This window comes from Oreochromis aureus, linkage group 22 (assembly GCF_013358895.1).
Source record: "Oreochromis aureus strain Israel breed Guangdong linkage group 22, ZZ_aureus, whole genome shotgun sequence".
NCBI classification, from domain to species: Eukaryota; Metazoa; Chordata; class Actinopteri; order Cichliformes; family Cichlidae; genus Oreochromis; species Oreochromis aureus.
The window spans coordinates 38,030,772-38,051,066 of record NC_052962.1 but is presented as its reverse complement, the minus strand read 5'-3'; the positions used below and the strand labels follow the sequence as shown (position 1 = coordinate 38,051,066).

Below are 20,295 nucleotides of genomic sequence, written 5' to 3'. Positions count from 1 at the left end.
AGACTATGGCCCAGTTTCAGAGCCAATGATGGAGCTCTGTAGATGTTTTTGTCTTCATCAAAGCCAGCCACATCCTTCACTGCTTCAACCACAAACTTGAAATTTGAAGGTACATAGAAATCCTCCATTTTTTTTCAGTGTCCCTGCTTCCCGTGAGCGCAGAAGTAATCGTCCTATTTCTCGCATTTTTGTCTGATGTACTCATGTTTGGTCTTGTCATGTCCATGTTTTGAATACAAGTGTTCTCCTAGTCTCAAGATACTTTTCTCCTCTCTGATGATGTTTCTGACTTCATCCTGATGCATAGCACTGACCAGTTCCCAAACCTTTCTGCTGACACCATCTGGGACAGGCTGTGCAAAGGCACAAAGTGACTGGATCCGACTTTTGCCTGGTTTTGCTGTGCTGCACTTCTGTGAAAGCTTGCATCTTGAAATATGTCTCCATAATGAATGTCTTTTCAGCAGTGCCTGGCAGTTAACGCAGTGCATGTAGTCATTTGGCTTCACTGGTTTTTAGTTTGCTGACTTGGGATTAGTGTCCCAGAGCCAGCTTTCAGAACCTCAATATTATGTGCACGGTTCCCCTTGTTTCTAATGAGGTCAAAATGTAGTTTGCGCTCCTTTGATTTCAAAGGAAAACTGATTGCTTCTGCTACAGCCAGTTCACTGCTGTGCTTTGCGTGATAAGTGCCTTGCCATTTTATGGCACTCCTGTGGACAGTATAAGCAGTGATGCTTTTACTGTATACTCTAGCCCCATCTTTTTTTTTTGCAGCTTCATCACAAAAATATTTCCCTGGTTAGGTTGAGAGCTTTCACTTTCTACTGTCTCATGGTCCTTACCGAAGATGTACTTGGAAGTGTTTTTCTTCTGGAAGTCTTTTGTGACTTCTTTGTTTTCTTAATTTTCAACAATGGGACCCTTTTTGCAGGACTGTCAAATCCCTCTGAACTACTTTCATTCCCTGAGTCTTTTGATGGAATATATTCATCATCAGTGCTTTCAATACAACTTCCAGAAGCTTCTGGTGTGTCAGCCACCTTGGAGATTGACTGCAGGTATTCACTGGTAAGCTGAAAACCAGATAGAGACATTTATAACTAAATTTGCAAGAATAATTACCCAGGTGTGAAAATCTTACACCGTCTGTGAGACCCTTCAACACCTTCATTAAAGTGAACTTGAATTTGTTTGAACTGTTACCAGCTTAATGAAGGGTTATAGGATTTAGTCATTTTCATCAACAACTTTGGCTTTGTATACAGAAAGACTTGTTTACCGATAGTTTCAACCCAACCATAATATTAACAAGGAAAAATTAGGGCTGGATGATACCATTTCAGCACTACCATAAGAATTCACAACTGACAATCAAATGTCAAATGTTTGTGTCAAACAAGATACAAAAAACCCCCCCCAAAAACAACCTGTAAAATAATTATTGAACAGAACTGTTCAAATAATTGGATGAAAACTCCTGTATTTTTTCCTCTCTCTCATTACTTTACATTTTTACTCCAAGGAGGCAGACTTGTAATTTCTAAAGTGCTCTTGAGCAATAGTTCTCCAGACATTCGGAAGGTTTTTCAAAGTTTTTCTTTGGACATTGTCTACTTTTTCACTCATTGGACTCCAGTCCTTGTACCTGACCATTTTCAGAGGAATGTTTTTGCACAAAAAGAAATCGCAGCCATGAAAACATAAAAGGGGAGGAAAAAAAAAGATTACCTACAGCAGATCAGTATCTCAAAGTCTTGTCATGTTTGTGGTGCTTAAGAATGGTTATTAAAGCAGATGAAACTGAGAAGATGCTGAGGTATGCCGAATTACACAAAAACTGGACTTAAAAACAAAATCACTGGAAACATGGCTTGTGGAGTAAAAAAATCCAAAATTGAATTTTTTGTTTATAAGTCATCAACGTGTATGCAGGAGGACAGCAGAGAGGTTTAACAGTGAGGGTCTACAGTCATCTGTTAAACATGGTGGAGGCTCTGTCATGGTTTGGGGCAGCATGTGTTGGAGATCTTCTCAAAACTGATGAAATTATGACCAAAATTTAAAAAAAATTGAAACATTAAAAGTCATTTATTTGCCTCCCAGAGCCTGGACCTTAACATTATTGAAGCAGTGTGGAGTCATCTGACAGAACAGAACAAAATGCAGAAACAGCCAAAGAGGACCTTTGAATGTCCTTCAAGAAGCCTGGAGAACTATACCCATATTGCTAGTAAAATACAAAGAATGAAGAGTGGCCCAAGATTTTTGTTAAGTACATATAGTTTAAAAATTGCAATGCTGCAATGCCAGTCTTCTACAGTAAGTTAAAGCCCTAATAAAAGTGTGGAAATAACCAGAATTATGCAAACTTACAAATATGCTGTCAGTTCGTTTGAGTGATGGCACATCTGGGTCAGCAGCATCAGAGTATGAACTTTCAGGAGTGATTATATCGATGTCAGTATCAGCATCAACATCAATAATTATTTCCTATGGAGAGAGGGGATGTAAGACATTGACAGCAATGACTGTAATACATCGAGAAAGATATCAAACCTGATTTTTAACTTCTCAACCCAAAGCGAATTAAGAAACAAATTTTTACATTTAGAGTTCTGTAAGTAAACTGTAACAACCTCATGAGTTTGATCTGAATAACATATCTAGAAATTTTAACTTCCCATACATTTGCAATCCTGTGTAGACTTATGCTGACTTCACCACACCAGGAAAAAGTTAATTTCATGAAAAATTCAACTCAAAGATTGCAAAGCATTAAAGCTGAAGCAAAGCCACCCATAGGCCAGATTGAACCTCCCTGTTGTTCAGTTCTCTGCCAGGCCATGTGGACAGTATGTGACATATAGACAGTACATGCTAACAAAACAGTGAATGCATGGTCAGGGCTGTGTTTGCTGGTTCTCTTTAAAACTGACAGCTTAACTCACTCTAGCAAAAACCTGCAAGTTATGAAAAAGTTTCAGAGCTACTTATGGTCATATGGGATAAGCTAAAAGTGCTTATTTGACACATACCATGCTCTCAGATGATGTTGGTAGCTCAAATGAAAGATCTGACACTGAGGTCTCCCCTCTTGATTAAGACTTGCCGAGGGCTTTAAAATAAAATTAAAAGGACATGTATTACCATGTCTACATACATAATGTTAATGAGGAACATGTTAGATAAGATGTGTGGTAAAGCATACTTGCAATTTTGAAAGTCATGCAAGTCAATTCAGCAGTTTGCACCTTGAAAACACTAAATATGAATGATATCTAATCCACATCAGAAACAGTACAGACAATTCTGGCTCTCCTTCACTCCTTTACCTCTCACACAGGATGGGTAACAAGAACTGGTATTGAAGTACTGCCATTGGCTTTTATTATTTGTTTACTCAATCCAAAGTGTTGAATGTGCATTTTAAAATTCCTAACAATCCTGAACTGAAAAATAAGCATTCTATAATTAAGAAGCAGTACAGCGCAGAAGTACGTAGCTCATGACCACAATAATTATATCTTAGTTATGAAAAAAGGTAACAGAATCACTCCTGTATCTTGTTTAACCATGTCAAGTCTTTGTTCCACATATCGATATGATAACCGAACATATAACATATCTAGGCCAAATGTAAACACTTAAAATCATGGAAATATCTGCCTTAAAACAATACAACAGAGCTTGCCTTTAAACTTAAAATGCCTTTCAGGGTCACTGGACTAGTACATTTTAGGTAAATGAGAGATTTGTTTGGTTTCTTGTCCTGACTGGCACTAAAGCTGTGTCCCAAAACGTCGGCTGCATCCTCCTGAGGCCGCATTTGTAGACCGATTACATCACAGCGACGCCATGAAGGCTGTCCCAATTCAGTGAGACTCCTCCGAATCTGGCCGACAAATACGTCCTCCTTTTCCCCAGATTTGAAGGATGGGTCGGTGTATCCTTTGTGCCCCACCATATCCCAGAATTCATAGCGCTGCCCGGCCGATTCCAGTTTCCAACAATGGAATTAAACTTTTAATATTAATCTTATTACTCTTTCTGGGTCACAAAATAAACTTTTAACATATTTTCAGGTGAGAATGTAGCTGTGTAAACTTCAAATATCTGCTCAGTTTATCAAGAGATCACATATTTGCAAAAGTGCTCCTTTTAGAGACTTCTGTTACCCAGCCGCTCGATAGCTGACCGGAGGGTTCAATGGTCACTCGAGACAGCTGAGTTTATTAAACGCCAACGAGACAGCTGGTGACGCAAATCTGAATGCTAGACAGTCCGTTTTACAAGCCTCGCACTTCCGGCCTTTCGGTCGTTGAAGGACCCGCCCACGTGAGACTGCGAATGCCGGGTCCTCCGAATGATGCGGCCTAGGTTTTGGGACACAGCTTGAGTGTCAACATACTTTGCACACCATCTTAATATACAACCGATTTCTAAAGAATGCAAATTTTTATTAGGTTTCATGAGCTGTGGAGGATAAAGTCACTTTAGCATTAGATATAACTGTGGAAAATTAATTGAGTGTGGTTTAAGGGGGTAATGAGTTATGGATTCTCAATCATGAGGTACATCCTGAAGTCCATTTCATTATCACTACTGTGGGCTGTGCTCTTGTGCTTGTGTGTCAAGTTCTGCTTCTGTCACCTACGTGTGTGTGAACATAACCCATCTTTTATACAAATTAGGCTAACATGCAGTGAAAGAAAGGCAGAAAAGCCACATAATGACTGGCAGCTGTCTCATTTATTTATTTATTTATTTTTTGATCCCAGCACCACTGCTAATTTTTCATCTATATCTACATGGTAAACTGTTAAACTTGTAGAGTACTGAGCCTGTTATATACCACAAGTTAAAATCAATTTGTTACTTACCAAAGTCTTGGCAGCTGCAAGCTGCTTAGGTGAGAGCTGGGGTTGTGATGAAGTCTCACCCTCTTGGTTTGTTCTCTCCGATGGCTAAACATTACAGAGACAAACATTTCTTTTAATAAGGTTCACAAAAAGGTGATTAACAAGACCAAATGCATCCTCTGTTTTATTTAAACCTAATGCTGTGTAAGAAAACACAGCATTACTACACATACCTTGGTTTTGAAGTCTAAATTCAGAAGGCTTTAATTACAGCACAACCAAAAGAAAAAAAAAACTTTCTATTAGCCTATAGTTGACTAAACATGGCTCCATCTTAAAAAGTGGCCCTCAGTACTGTTGTAAACTAAGCTGTAGACAATTTCAGCTTGCACTGAGTGATGGAATGTACCAAACATTTTTTTCAAGTACTGTACAGAAGTACAAAAAAAATGAAAAGCTGAATTTCAGATCAGCCAGGCTGATAACACCCCCTGAAATACATGTAACTGTGTACACACTTTGCTTTTATGTATATATTTGATATTGAAGTACATTATTTGCCAGGTAATATTTATGATACTTAGATACATATATCGGATATTTAAGAACTTAATGATGTATTTACATGACTGCCTCACTTTTTTACCAAAGTACTAGTTTACTACAAACTTTTACATTTTAGTTTAGAATGACATTTGGGTACATCTTCTACTTCTTTATAAAAGGCTAATATGTCTTGCTTAAATGTCAGTCCTGGGTTTGTACACTATTCCCCCCTCCTCCGACACTTGGCAAAAGCCATTTTAAATTAGTTAACTAAAGAGCTGACACAATGCTAAAGTTGCTTGGCTGAAACTCGGGCGTTAGAGAGACACACACACACACAAAACTTCAGCACCTGGCTTTGGTGAAAAAAAAAATTATCTTTTCAGTACACCTGCGTAATCAAACCAACACACCCCTACAGAATGTTTTGGCACATGCGTTCATACTGTCACAAATCTAAGTCAGAAGCACCACTGTATTTATTAATATTGTAATATAGGAAAAATCAAAACCCTATCATGATTACCTGTGTTTGGTGTTTTAAGGGGTCCATGGCTCTTGACAAGCATTTATCATGATGGTCTCTCAGGCGTTGCAAACGTGCCTTCAGTCTGGTGGATTGTTTACTCTGGAGGAGGTAAAACACAAAACAGCTAACATAACATGTCCATACCTGAAGTACACTAGTTTTATACATCAACAAGTAAGAAATACACAGTGATAATGGGGATAGTATTTAAGGTGACATCAATAGGTCTAATCACATATGTTAGTCACTATAAAGACATGGTGCAAATATAAATTCGGTTTTATAAAAATCAATCTTTTGAATATAAGTCAGTTTAAATTAAGCTGTGCAGTAGTCTGTTCACATGCTTAATATTGTTAGTTTTATTTATCTTAATTTACTATGATAGTAATTTTATTATTTAATATTTTTAGTACTTCATCGTTTGTGATTAACAGCAATCAAGCCACTGCAGAAGGAAAATGTATTTTTTTTGTCTATCAAAACAATCACAACAAAAATTAAACCACCACCAAATTACTTTCCACGGCTGAATATTTAACTGAGGGAAAAGTCGGTCCACCTGCTGCTCTGGTACTGTCGCTGCCCCGCTACCTCACGCATCGTTTTGCATATCACGACACAACATTACGTTAGCCATTTCTTAGCTCGTCACGACAATAATTGCATTATGAACTTGGGTCTCGACAGCCAAAGCTAATCCAGACTCCTGGATTAGCTTCATGGGTCTGTCTCGCTGCTCCGACTGCCACCCTCCCGCCACGAGAAAAACTTGACGCTTTAAAAAGAAATGACTCTGTAGCTGCTTAGCTTGTTTCTTGTTGTGAATACTTCAGGCCTATAGTTGAACGAAGTTGTTCTAGAAATTTACTCACCATTTAGAGCTAACACTATTGCTAGCTACTCATTAAGCTCATTGATTGCCCATTAAGCGTTCATTTTCAGTCCCACAGACGCCCGAATATTACGACAGTACCTAATAAAAGTGACCAAAACAGACATTCATGACTGCATGAATGTTAAAATATCAGCTAAAAACTGTACAGTTTAGGAGAATGTCGTCGAACACCCCATTAAGCTAAGTCACGCAAGCATTAGCAAAGCATGCTAACTATAGAGCAAACTGTCGGCTGCAAACACTTCACTTTGCCTAATTATTAAGTAAACACTAAAACAGTTTGTTTAATGTACTTACCACATTCATCCCTTCATCCTCTATTCTCTGACTGTCGGCCATCTCCACTTTCTCTCTGTCACGCTTCTTCATACTTCCAGCCGTCTCCTCTCGCCTCCCGAGCTACGCCCCGCGTCTGGCTGCACCGAGCACGCGACTAATTAGCAACACCTGCAAGCCTGTGACTGCGGCGGGTGGGGGATGGGAATAGGTAAAGTGAGGACCGCAAAAGTCAGGAAAAGTGTGTTTTCCCTACTGCGGCGGGTGGGGATGGGAATAGGTAAAGTGAGGACCGCAAAAGTCAGGAAAAGTGTGTTTTCCTCATCCCTTCCCTTCAGCACCAAAATGTCAGCATTAGATTGCTGAACTTGTGTTTTAACAAAATATTAAAGTATCCAAGAAAAACTAGTTTAATATGGTTTTAACATCCAAAATTATTAATTAACCTTTATTGACCAAGCATAATTTAGGCCGCCTGGACTTTTTGGTAATTTTGACTGTAAAAGGGTCAGAAACCATACTATAACTGAATGCTTTTGCCCCATTTTTTTAGAATAACCTCAGCCTTCAATATCTGGCAGCCATTTTATATTATTTTATTGTTATAAAAGTGGAACAATAGTTTAAAGTGAAAAAAAAAAAAGAACTTGCGATTTATAGTGGAAACTGATATTCAACATTAAGTCTGTGAAGGTTCTCAGTCATCCAGGTCATCGTAGTCAAAGGAGTTTGCAAAGAAAAGCGTCTGGAGTTCTTTAAGTTGCTTAAAGACGTTTCACCTCTCATCAGAGAAGCTTCTTCAATTCTAAGGTCAAATGGTGGAGAGTCCCAGATTTAAACCCAGTGGGAGTATCCCGCCAAAGAGGGACAAAAGGACCCCCTGATGATCCTCTAATCACATGAGCCAAGGTTCAACATTAACAAAATACAACACAATATCAACTTGTAATATGAACTATACTAAATATGATATGTACAAAAATGTTTTTTTAGCCTTGTTCACTCAGTTTTTAATTGCTTTTGACTGTCCTTCCCTGCTGTTTGTGGGGACAGCAAAATGGTTGGAGGTCGGTGCTGGTGGGCATCCTGATTTCAGAGAAAAACCAAGGAGATGAGCACATTTGGTGGCGCTGTCACTTGGTGTTCGCTCGCTCTGTGGTATAGTATCACTTCCTGTTCCTGCTCAAACACAGTGGTGTTTCTGAGTAGCTTTTCTGCTTAGCAATTTAATTTAAATCTTTTGATACATCCCTTTTTCATAGTATAATCTTAACGTGCTTCATCTGAATCACCCTTTCTGTGTACTCACTACCTAATTTATAGCCAAAGTATTCACTCACTGTCTCTTTACTGTTTCGCTAGCTTAGCTTAGCTCGTAGCCGACTCGTTAGCACCATGGCTACTTCACCTGTCCCTCCTGCACTTTCCTGCTCATTGTGTCAGATGTTTAGTTACTCCTCGGCCTCCTTTAGCAGTAATGATACCTGTAATAAATGTAGCATATTTGCAGCTCTGGAGGCCAGGATTACTGAATTGGAGAGACAAGCCGCACCCTTCATTCACCCGTAGCTAGCCAGGCCCCTGTAGCTGGTGCAGCCGAAGATAGCGAGGGCCCGCTAGCTGTTCCCCGGCAGACCCCAAGCAGCTGGGGAAAGAGGGCGGCTGGGTGACGGTGAGGAGGAAGCATAGTCTTAAACTGAAGCCCCAGGTACACCACCAACCTGTTCATGTGTCTCAACTTTTTCCCCACTCGGCGACACACCCGCCCGGGGTCAAACTCTGGTAATTGGTGATTCTGTTCTCAGACATGTGAAGCTAGAGACACCGGCAACCATAGTCAATTGTCTTCCAGGGGCCAGAGCAGGCGACATTGAAGGAAATTTAAAACTGCTGGCTAAGGGTAAGCGTAAATACAGTAAGATCATAATTCACGTCGGCAGTAATGACACCCGTTACGCCAATCGGAGGTCACTAAAATCAATATTGAATCGGTGTGTAACTTTGCAAAAACAATGTCGGACTCTGTAGTTTTCTCTGGTCCCTCCCCAATCAGACCAGGAGTGACATGTTTAGCCGCATGTTCTCCTTAAATTGCTGGCTGTCTGAGTGGTGTCCCAGAAACGATGTGGGCTTCATAGATAATTGGCAAACCTTCTGGAGGAAACCTGGTCTTGTTAGGAGAGACGGCATCCATCCCACTTTGGATGGAGCAGCTCTCATTTCTAGAAATATGGACAAATTCATTAAACCCCCAAAATATGACTATCCAGAGTTGGGACCAGGAAGCAGAGTTGCAGTCTTACACGCCTCTCTGCAGCTTCTCTCCTCCTGCTACCCCCAAAAACCCATCTCCATTGAGACTGTGTCAGCTCCCAAAAGACAAAAACAAACTAAAAACCAGCAATAAACAACTTAAACATAAAAAATCACAAAGAAAGAACAATACAGTATCCACATCTGAACCAAAGAGTAAAACAGTGAAATGTGGATTATTAAATATTAGGTCTCTCTCCTCCAAGTCTCTGTTAGTACATGACTTAATAATTGATCAACAAATCGATTTACTCTGCCTTACAGAAACCTGGTTGCAGCAGGATGAGTATGTTAGTTTAAATGAATCAACACCCCGAGTCATTCTAACTACCAGAAATCCCAAGCACAGGCCGAGGGGGCGGTGTGGCAGCAATTTTTCACACCAGCCTATTAATTAACGAAAGACCAAGACAGACTTTTAATTCATTTGAAAGCCTGATGCTTAGCCTCGTCCACCCCAGCTGTAAAACTCAGAAACCAGTCTTACTTGTTATCATCTATCGTCCACCTGGGCCTTACACAGAGTTTCTCTCTGATTTCTCAGACTTTTTATCTGATTTAGTGCTCAGCTCAGATAAAATAATTATTGTGGGTGATTTTAACATCCATGTAGATGCTAAAAATGACAGCCTCAACATCGCATTTAATCTGTTACTAGACTCAATTGGCTTCTCTCAAAATGTAAAAGAACCCACCCACCACTTTAATCACACTCTAGATCTTGTTTTAACATATGGCATAGAAACTGAATATTTAACAGTGTTTCCTGAAAACCCTCTGCTGTCTGATCATTTCCTGATAACATTTACATTTACAATAATTGATTACACAGCAGCAGAGAGTAGACTTTATCAAAGTAGATGTCTTTCTGAAAGTGCTGTAACTAAGTTTAAGAATATAATCCACCCACTGTTATCATCTTCAATGCCCTGTACCAACATAGAGCAGAGCAGCTATCTGAACGCTACTCCAACAGAGGTCGATTATCTTGTTAATAATTTTACCTCCTCACTACGCACGACTCTGGATACTGTAGCTCCTGTGAAAACTAAGGCCTCAAATCCAAAGTCCCTGACTCCGTGGTATAATTCTCAAACACGTAGCCTAAAGCAGATAACTCGTAAGCTGGAGAGGAAATGGCGTGTCACAAATTTAGAGGATCATCATTTAGCCTGGAGAAATAGTTTGCTGCTTTATAAGAAAGCCCTCCGCAAAGCCAGAACATCTTACTATTCGTCACTGATTGAAGAAAATAAGAACAACCCCAGGTTTCTCTTCAGCACTGTAGCCAGGCTGACAAAAGTCAGAGCTCTACTGAGCCAACCATCCCTTTAACGTTAACTAGTAATGACTTCATGAACTTCTTCACAAATAAAATTTTTATCATTAGAGAAAAAATTACCAATAATCATCCCACAGATGTAATATTATCTACAGCTACTCTTAGTACCATCGATGTTAAGTTAGACTCTTTTTCTCCAATTGATCTTTCTGAGTTAACTTCAATAATTAATTCCTCCAAACCATCAACGTGTCTTTTAGACCCCATTCCTACAAAACTGCTCAAAGAAGTCCTGCCATTAATTAATTCTTCGATCTTAAATATGATCAACCTATCTCTAATAATCGGCTATGTACCACAGGCCTTCAAGCTGGCTGTAGTTAAACCTTTACTTAAAAAGCCATCTCTAGACCCAGCTGTCTTAGCTAATTATAGGCCAATCTCCAACCTTCCTTTCATATCAAAAATCCTTGAAAGAGTAGTTGTCAAACACCTAACAGATCATCTGCAGAGGAATGGCTTATTTGAAGAGTTTCAGTCAGGTTTCAGAGCTCATCACAGCACAGAAACAGCTTTAGTGAAGGTTACAAATGATCTTCTTATGGCCTCTGACAGTGGACTCATCTCTGTGCTTGTCCTGCTAGACCTCAGTGCTGCGTTCGATACTGTTGACCATAATATCCTATTAGAGCGATTAGAACATGCTGTAGGTATTACAGGTACTGCACTGCAGTGGTTTGTATCATATCTATCTAATAGACTCCAGTTTGTACATGTAAATGGAGAGTCCTCTTCAGACACTAAGGTCAATTATGGTGTTCCACAGGGTTCAGTGCTAGGACCAATTCTATTTACATTATACATGCTTCCCTAGGCAACATCATTAGAAGACATAGCATAAATTTTCACTGCTATGCAGATGACACGCAGCTCTATCTATCCATGAAGCCAGGTAACACACACCAATTAGTTAAACTGCAGGAATGTCTTAAAGACATAAAGACCTGGATGGCCGCTAACTTTCTGCTTCTTAATTCAGATAAAACTGAGGTTATTGTACTCGGCCCTGAAAATCTTAGAAATATGGTATCTAAGCAGATTCTTACTCTGGATGGCATTACCTTGGCCTCCAGTAACACTGTGAGAAACCTTGAGTCATTTTTGACCAGGACATGTCCTTCAATGCACATATTAAACAAATATGTAAGACTGCTTTCTTCCATTTGCGCAACATCTCTAAAATTAGAAATATCCTGTCTCAGAGTGATGCTAAAAACTAGTTCATGCATTTATTACTTCCAGGCTGGACTACTGTAATTCACTATTATCAGGAAGTCCTAAAACTCGCTGAGAAGCCTTCAGCTAATCCAAAATGCTGCAGCAAGAGTACTGACAGGGACTAGAAAGAGAGAGCAGATTTCTCCTGTTTTGGCTTCCTTCATTGGCTTCCTGTTAAATCCAGAATTGATTTCAAAATCCTGCTCCTCACATACAAGGTCTTAAATAATCAGGCCCCATCTTATCTTAATGACCTTGTAGTACCATATCACCCTATTAGAGCACTTCGCTCTTGCACTGCAGGCCTACTTGTTGTTCCTAGAGTATTTAAAAGTAGAATGGGAGGCAGAGCCTTCAGTTTTCAGGCCCCTCTTCTGTGGAACCAACTTCCAGTTTGGATTCGGGAGACAGACACTATCTCTACTTTCAAGATTAGGCTTAAAACTTTCCTTTTGCTAAAGCATATAGTTAGGGCTGGACCAGGTGACCCTGAATCCTCCCTTAGTTATGCTGCAATAGACGTGAGGCTGCCGGGATTCCCATGATGCATTGAGTTTTTCCTTCCAGTCACCTTTCTCACTCACTATGTGCTAATAGACCCTCTGCATCGAATCATATCTGTTATTAATCTCTGTCTCTCTTCCACAGCATGTCTTTCATCCTGTTTTCCTTCTTTCACCCCAACCGGTCGCAGCAGATGGCGCCGCCTCCTGAGCCTGGTTCTGCCGGAGGTTTCTTCCTGTTAAAAGGGAGTTTTTCCTTCCCACTGTCGCCAAAGTGCTTGCTCATAGGGGGTCATATGATTGTTGGGTTTTCTCTGTATTTATTATTGTGCTATCTACTGTACAATATAAAGCGCCTTGAGGCGACTTTTGTTGTGATTTGGCGCTATATAAATAAAATTGAATTGAATTGAATTTCACCTGCTGATGGATTTCCAGAATTTAGAGGTGGCTGTACACCAGGGGTTCTTTTTGGGATAAACCTTGGTGGCTGGGGACCACATCAGGGTCTTCAGTAGTTTTCCAGCGACAGCATGGTGACCCGACTGCGAACAGGATTCCCAGAAGTTCGATCCTCTGTCGACTAATCTGACCCTGGGTGACACTCCTCTCCAATACAGAAACCAGAAAACCAGCAGAAACTTTGGAGTCCAACAAAGCAAAATCCCGGCAAGAGGAGTCCAAAACTAAACAGATGAGCTGGGAAAACCAAAACCACAGAGTCCAAAAACAAAGCTCAGTGGGCCGATCAGGAGGCCAGTGGCTCAATAATACAAGACGGTAACTCCGGGGGCCAACCCAGAGGTCGATGGCACCAGGGTCCAAGGTACTTAAGTTCAGGGGCCGACCAGGAGGCCAGCAACAGAAACCAAGTAGTTCTGGAGGCCGGCCGTGCAGAAGGCAGCGGTGGCAATGTAGGCGATCTGAAGGCCAACCGCGGAAGGCAGCGGCAGCATCGGAGCATTTCAGGATGCCCACCGCGTCGGCGACGGAGTCCAGTCAGCGACCTGGAAGGTGGCCGCTGACACCAAACCACACACGGACAAGGTCGAGCAGGCTGAGCCGGACGTGGACGAGGTAGCGGTGTGGCAGGACCAGGACCAGACGAGGCAGGACCAGGCGACAGCGTGGCAGCCACAAATGATGGAGTAGGTGGTGCTGCAGGCTGGATGGATCCTCGGACCCTCCAGCGGGGAACAGATGCAGAACCAGCAGGCACAGGGGACCTCTAGCAGTGTTGACACTGGCTGGAGCTGAGCAGCACATTGGCTTGGCTAAGGCAGCGACAGCGGGATGCAGTCCTCAGAGTGCTGAAAGTGTTCACTAATACACCCAGCAGAGGATGGAGGCAGATGGGTGAACTCGCTGGAGCTCTCAGCGGGTGATGACGGCTGAGACTGCTCAGTGGAGTTCCCAGGTGAGGTAACTGGCACTGGCGTCTTAGCCTCCAGGGATCTAGAGTCGGCTGGTGGCTGACAGTCAGCCTCTGGGGAGGCCCTGGAGGGAGCTACTGTCTCTAACATCGCCAGATTTTGAGAACCAGCATAAGTATTCATGACGTGTGTTCCCTGCGTAGGATGAGTCATTGAACCAATGAGTGGAATGACAGCTGAGCTAAAGGTGAGTGAGCTAGGGGCTGAGCGACAGACTGAACAGGCAGTTAAACTAAAGGCTGATCTGCAGACTGGACTGATGATAAAAGAAATGGCTGAGGTGCAGGCTGTGCTAATAGCAGAGGTACAGGCTGTGCTAAGTGGAGCTAGCGGCAACACAGGAGACTGAGCTAGCGGCAACACAGGAGGCTGAATAACAGACTGAGCTAGAGATGAGTGAGCAGGAGACTGAGCAGGAGACTGAACTGAGGGTCACTGAGCAGGATACTGTGATAATGACTGAAGTAATGGTTGAGGTGAAAATGGAGCTACAGGCCGGGCGGCTAACTGGGCTACAGGCCGAAGTGGTAGTTGTGGTAGAAGCGGATCAGTTGGTTGAGCAACTGACTGAGCTAGTGACTGAACAGACCAAGCAGTGAGCATTTCTAGAAGTGTGGCTGAGTCCTCCTTGCCTGGGCTGCCCATGCAAAAACAGTTCAAAATAGAGCCTCGAACATGTGGGAAAACAGCCAGGAGAAATTAGACTTAACAAGATGGAGGAAGGAAAACTACAAACACTGACATAAGTCATGGACCTTCAAAATAAAGCAGTAAATCCACGGACAGAACTCAGAGGTACAACACCAACAGAGAACAGAGGGAACACAGAATACAGGGACCTGAGAGACATGAGACATGACTGGGGAACAAGAGAATAAACACAAGGGCGGAACTAAACCTACAAGCTAGAATTCACAATCCCAGAAGAACAAGAGAAAAGAAACCAAAACCCCAATAGTCACGAACCATGAACCAAAAGGAAAACAGACTAATAAAGCATAATACAAAATCAAACACTGGGCCACAGGCCCAGGACAGTAAACAGACGAGGTTCTGGTGAGTTAGGGACTGCCTGCCGCTGTAATCTACCAATGCTCAGGCTGGATCGCCAGGTATTCTGACCATAATGCTGCATGTCGCCCAGGACCAGAAATGTGTCAGAGTACCAGTGACCCAGACCACCTGGCCAACCTCCATAAGTGGGGCACTCATTGCTGAAATGGCTGGGTCACCCACACGTCTCTGTTTTGTATTACAGAGATAGAATTTGAAACTATGCAAAGCTAGCATATTGCTAGGTGCTATGGCAATCTGTGTTCAAAATATTTTATTTATTTATTTATTTTTACAAAAGGGATCGTCTAAAATTTTGGGAATACAAGTGGACTGTTTTTGTTGGTGTTTAATTGAAAAGTTAAAGATTATTTGACGTCAATGGTGAGTGGATTTAACTTTTATATCACTTTTTATTTGCTTATACTCTAATTTAGAGGATGTAGTTGCTGTTGTGCTTGAATCTCAAAATGGTTGGCATTATTCAAACTGCAGTAAACAATTTGAACAATGTGGGTTGACTTTGCATAATACAGTGATGCGTTTCCTGAATTTGTTTCTAATTTGTCATCAGTATTTTGGCTGAAAATGCTTATTTATCCCAGTTTTATTGTTTCATAAGTTGACCATTTATTCATTTAAAAATAATAAGTATTATATACTTTAATGATTTGATATTTTGTCTCCTTAAATGATATCAGTTGTGTAAAAATCTTAAGAAAATGAAGTATAATAAGTAAATGAGCTCCCTTAGTAACTGTGGTACAAATAATTAAATAAAATAGAAGTCTGGTCACATTAAAGTGGGCAGGCTCTAATACTAATAATAAAGGAACAAAGTGGTATCTTATAAATACTTTCATACTTTGTCAGAAAAGGGATCCAATAGATGCAAGTTTACACACTGCAATACCATCTTAGACCACTGGGATACACAGTTATACACACTGTCCGGAAAATGTCCCCACGGATGCAAATTCACACACTGCAATACCACCCATGGTCACTAGGGTATACACAAAGTTGTGAAAATTGAATCTGTGGGGACCATTTTTTTTTTTTGAAAAAAACTTCACCAGGCATATCAGCAGCCTGTTTTCTATTGAATGCAATGGTTGTGCCCGTGGGGACCAGGGCTCGGTCCCCACGGGAAAAATTGGTCCCCACGGCGTGACTGATATCTCAGGTCATGGACCCCAGGAGGATAGAAAAACAAACGCACACACACACACACACACACACACACACACACACACAGCTGAATGTTGCCACCATCAATAGAAACATGTACACACAGACCACCAAAACCATACACTTAAACCTGGACAAAGCCTCCACACGCACATGTTTACTCACTCACACTTTTCAGCCATTAACCAACCAGCTATGGCTGCCTTCACATACACTGTGTATATACACACGAACAACTCAATTAACCTTCTGTGGCTGGCAGAGATTAATGATGCCACCATAAAGTCATTATCAGCGAGATGGATCAGCAGCGAGCCTCCAGAGATTCTGTCCTGGGACAGAGGTCATCAGAGGTCAAAGCTGATTACTAATGACTCGATCCTTCCTCCTCTTCCTCACCCTGCATCTATTCTGTGGGGGGATTCTCTCAGTGTTTCAAAGGTCCAGAATTATGAATTGGCACATTTGAAATAGTTTCTCTCCCTGCTGATGATGAGTCAGAGCGTATGTCGCATTTTAAGACTGATTACTTGAATTCAAAGAGCTGCGGCTGATTTCAATTTAGAAAGACGAGGAGCTTTGTTGCTACAGATCAGCTGAGTGATGACAAGATAAACATGCATTTAAAACATAAAGAACAAACCAATGTGTTTAACATCATTTTTCTCCAATGGAAAATTAAAAAGCCAGCAAGAAAGAAAGAATGAATAACGGCTTTTTCTGTGTCTACTTCCTGTTTGGTGTCTTCCAGGACGACGGTTGTCGCTGTAGCAGCCTTCCTGGATGCCTTTCAGAAGGTGGCCGACCTGGCAACTAACAGCCGAGGTAAGATGGAGACGAGGTGTGTGTGTGTGTGTGTGTGTGTGTGTGTGTGTGTGTGTGTGTGTGTGTGTGTGTGTGTGTGTGTGTGTGTGTGTGTGTGTGTGTCTTGTACTGCTGCACGAGCTTTGATTCTTATTGTTGTTGCTGCTGTTGTTATGGAGCACTCTGTTGTTAGTGTGTGTAATGTCTGTTGCTGTGATTCCTTCTCGGTTGTATTTACCTGACGGTTGCCACAAGAGCACAAATGAAATTTCCAAGAGGACAAAAAAATCTTGTCAGCCAATAAGAACCAAACATAAGAAGCCTGGTTATTCAGTCAACATATTGTTGTTATATATGAAATGCATCGTGCTTAGCGGGGTTAATATTTTAGACGCAGAGGTGTCCGGCACAAAGTCCACACAGAGGAGCAAAAGTCTAATGATGTTAAAGCCTCAGCAACACTTGGAATATAAAGAAGAGCTGTAATGTTCTTAAATAAATCAAATACTACTGGATGGAAGGCGGGGAGCTGGGGACCAGGACAGGGCCCTGAAAGGTTGTAGGTTTTCTTTAAACATAGTTAAAGACTTTTTTTTCAGCAGCTCAGAGCATAAAAGCTAAAAACTGCTTATCCAAAAGTTTTTGTCCAGCAACAACTAAAAGAGGAGCCGAGAGCAAGCATCCAGGTTCACAGGCTGGAAGCACGCCAGACGAGTGGGCCGCTGCGAGACCACCAAAGTGCTTTAGAGAAGAGCGAAAGAGAGGAAGCGAAACATTTCCCGGGGCTTTATGAATCTTTATGCTTGTAGAGAGAGGAGAGGAAAAAAGGGAGAGAAGATGGAGAGGAATCACAGAAAGAGCTGAGCTGAAAGTGGAAACACTCCCACGCACACAGCCTTCATTGCTGCTCTCAGGTAGCATACAGCTAACACACAACCGCTCCAGTGGGCGAGCAAAGTGTCTGTATGAGGACTCCTGGAGACGTTCGTTAAAGTCTGATTGGTGATTAAGTTCATCAACACTTTACGTCTTGATGCATTCTCAATCATCCAGGAAAGTAAATCTCCAAAAGTTAAATCTGTTCATCTGGACGTAGTAAATGTGAGTAAATGTGGTAATCCCAGCTGGACTTTTGTCAAAGCTGGGAAGGCACCTAAAGAAAGCTCCAGCTGATCCAGGAGAGAAGGACAACCGCTGCCCAGGCGAAAACCTGTAGTGATCCCATATGTGTCAGGAGTATCGGAGCAGTTGAGACGCATTTTTTCTAAACACCGGGTCTCTGTGGCTTTTAAACCCCAAAATACGCTGCGCCAAAAACTGGTCCACCCCAAGGATCGGGTCCCCCGACACAAACAGAGTAACATAGTGTACGCTGTTAAGTGCCAGGAGGATTGGCAGGATTTATACATCGGGGAAACCAAACAACCTCTAGCGAAGCGGATGGCACAACACAGAAGAGCTACCTCGTCAGGCCAGGACTCTGCAGTTTATTACACCTACAGGCCAGTGGACACTCTTTCAATGATGAGGATGTACACATCCTGGACAGGGAAGAACGCTGGTTTGAGTGCGGAGTCAAGGAGGCCATTTACGTGAAAAGGGAAAGACCATCTCTGAATCGAGGAGGGGGCCTAAGGGTACATCTGTCACCATCTTACACTGCTGTGATTGCAGCCATTCCCCAACTCTCTGTGAATGGTACTCATGGCCATTGATCAGTGTTCTTTGATCAGTGGGTTTTGGTCAGTGATTGTTGATCAATGGTCATGGGAATTTGCATAATTATGATTAAGGAACTGACCTCACAGCCCATTGTTCCTTCAGTGGGCTGGTTTCAGTCATTATGCAAATGTACTATTTATAAGGTTTGGGGAAACCTGCAGTCAGCTGAGACTGAAGAAGTCACTTGGATGAGTGACGAAACGTTTCTCCCACAAAACGCTACGTCCAGATGAACAGATTCAACTTTTGGACATCAACACTTTAGTTTTTCAGGGTTGGTGGAAAAGTTTCTTGTTCTTGTTTTACTGATTTAATCTCATCGTTCTGATGCTGGAGTCTCTGAGGTGTCACCCAAATGTAAAGTCCTCAGCAGCTTAAACGGCAACAAGTCTGACTGCAAACCTGGGAAAAGAGCCGGAGAAATAAAAGCATCCTGAAGCTTTAGATTTATTCTTCCTCAGTCAACAAACCGCAGGAGGTCTCAGAATTCTGTGCTGCTGTTTTTGAAGCTGGTTGCGCGCTTTCTATTGATTTTTACTTTTCTGCTATTGACAAATGATCAGAGGCTGCTGTCTTCACGATCACTGGACTGTAGCATCAATGGAGGTTGCTTCCTGGATTGATTAAGTGGAGGAGGCAGCCTTTATGGGCATGTTTGTGAGATTGTGTGTGTATACCATGCTTTCTAGTTTTCTTGTTCAGCACGACTCTTTCTTGTTGTTGTTCTGAGGAGTTCCATCTCTGTTCAAAAGTCTCGACTCCACCGATTTCTTTATATTTTGCTTCCAGTGAGCCAGACTACTTTAGGTCAGGAGAGAGGCGTGACTGTGATGGTCTACAGCCGTCTGTACAGTGTGGTGGAGGCTGTGTCCTGATGGGGCTGCGTTTAATCTAGTGCTGTGGGAGATTTTGTAAAAGAGGATGAAATTATGAATGCTGAAGTACCGTACGTAAGGTTATTAGAATTCTACAAACTCAGTTTTTGCCTTCATGTTTGCACTTTTCAATGATCCACTTCTCATTTTCTTAGCAAAGTATAAAGAAATAAAGGTTGGGTCAAAACTTTTGCACAGTACTCTGTGTGTGTGTGTGTGTGTGTGTGTGTGTGTGTGTGTGTGTGTGTGTGTGTGTGTGTGTGTGTGCGTGTGTGTGTGTGTGTGTGTGTGTGTGTATTTACGTATGTGTCCTCAGCGCTGGATGTCGGCCAGCTTCCTGTTGAGGCGACTCGCTGTCATAATGACAACAGTAGCAGAGGAAACAATCAGTCACTGTCTTGATGATTCAGGCACTCTGGGTCACTGTGTGTGTGTGTGTGTGTGTGTGTGTGTGTGTGTACACCTGGAGCTACGTGTTGAATTATTGGTTATTTCCAGTACCTGTTGGGGCAGTTAGAGGTTTGTAGAGCCACGCCCCACAATCTCAGACTTCAGCATCCACTGAGCCTCCCAAACAGCTGCTTTTATAGTACCATATATATTCTATATTGCATATACTGTATATTAACATAGTCTCTCTCTGATAGATGATAATTATCACAGCTAATGCAGTGCCACATCAGTCAGAGTGTAACATTGCATGCAGTGCCTGGTCGCTGCTTTCCCTTAA

The 20,295-nt window shown here is 41.9% G+C and overlaps 1 protein-coding gene and 1 long non-coding RNA gene across 2 annotated transcripts in view; one reads left to right on the top strand and one right to left on the bottom strand.

Moving 5' to 3' along the window:
* LOC116316658 (protein MTSS 1) overlaps positions 1-20,295 on the top strand; it is a 103,200-nt gene that overhangs the window by 27,021 nt on the left and 55,884 nt on the right. Inside the window, exon 3 of the mRNA XM_039605585.1 lies at positions 16,916-16,989. Within this exon, the coding sequence (XP_039461519.1) occupies positions 16,916-16,989 (74 nt within the window). The remainder of the gene's footprint in view (positions 1-16,915; positions 16,990-20,295) is intronic.
* Positions 858-3,094, bottom strand: LOC120435694. Its single transcript, XR_005609844.1, has 3 exons — positions 3,039-3,094; positions 2,377-2,493; positions 858-1,076 (listed from the first exon to the last, which is right to left on the bottom strand). It is a non-coding gene; the product is annotated as an uncharacterized LOC120435694 (long non-coding RNA).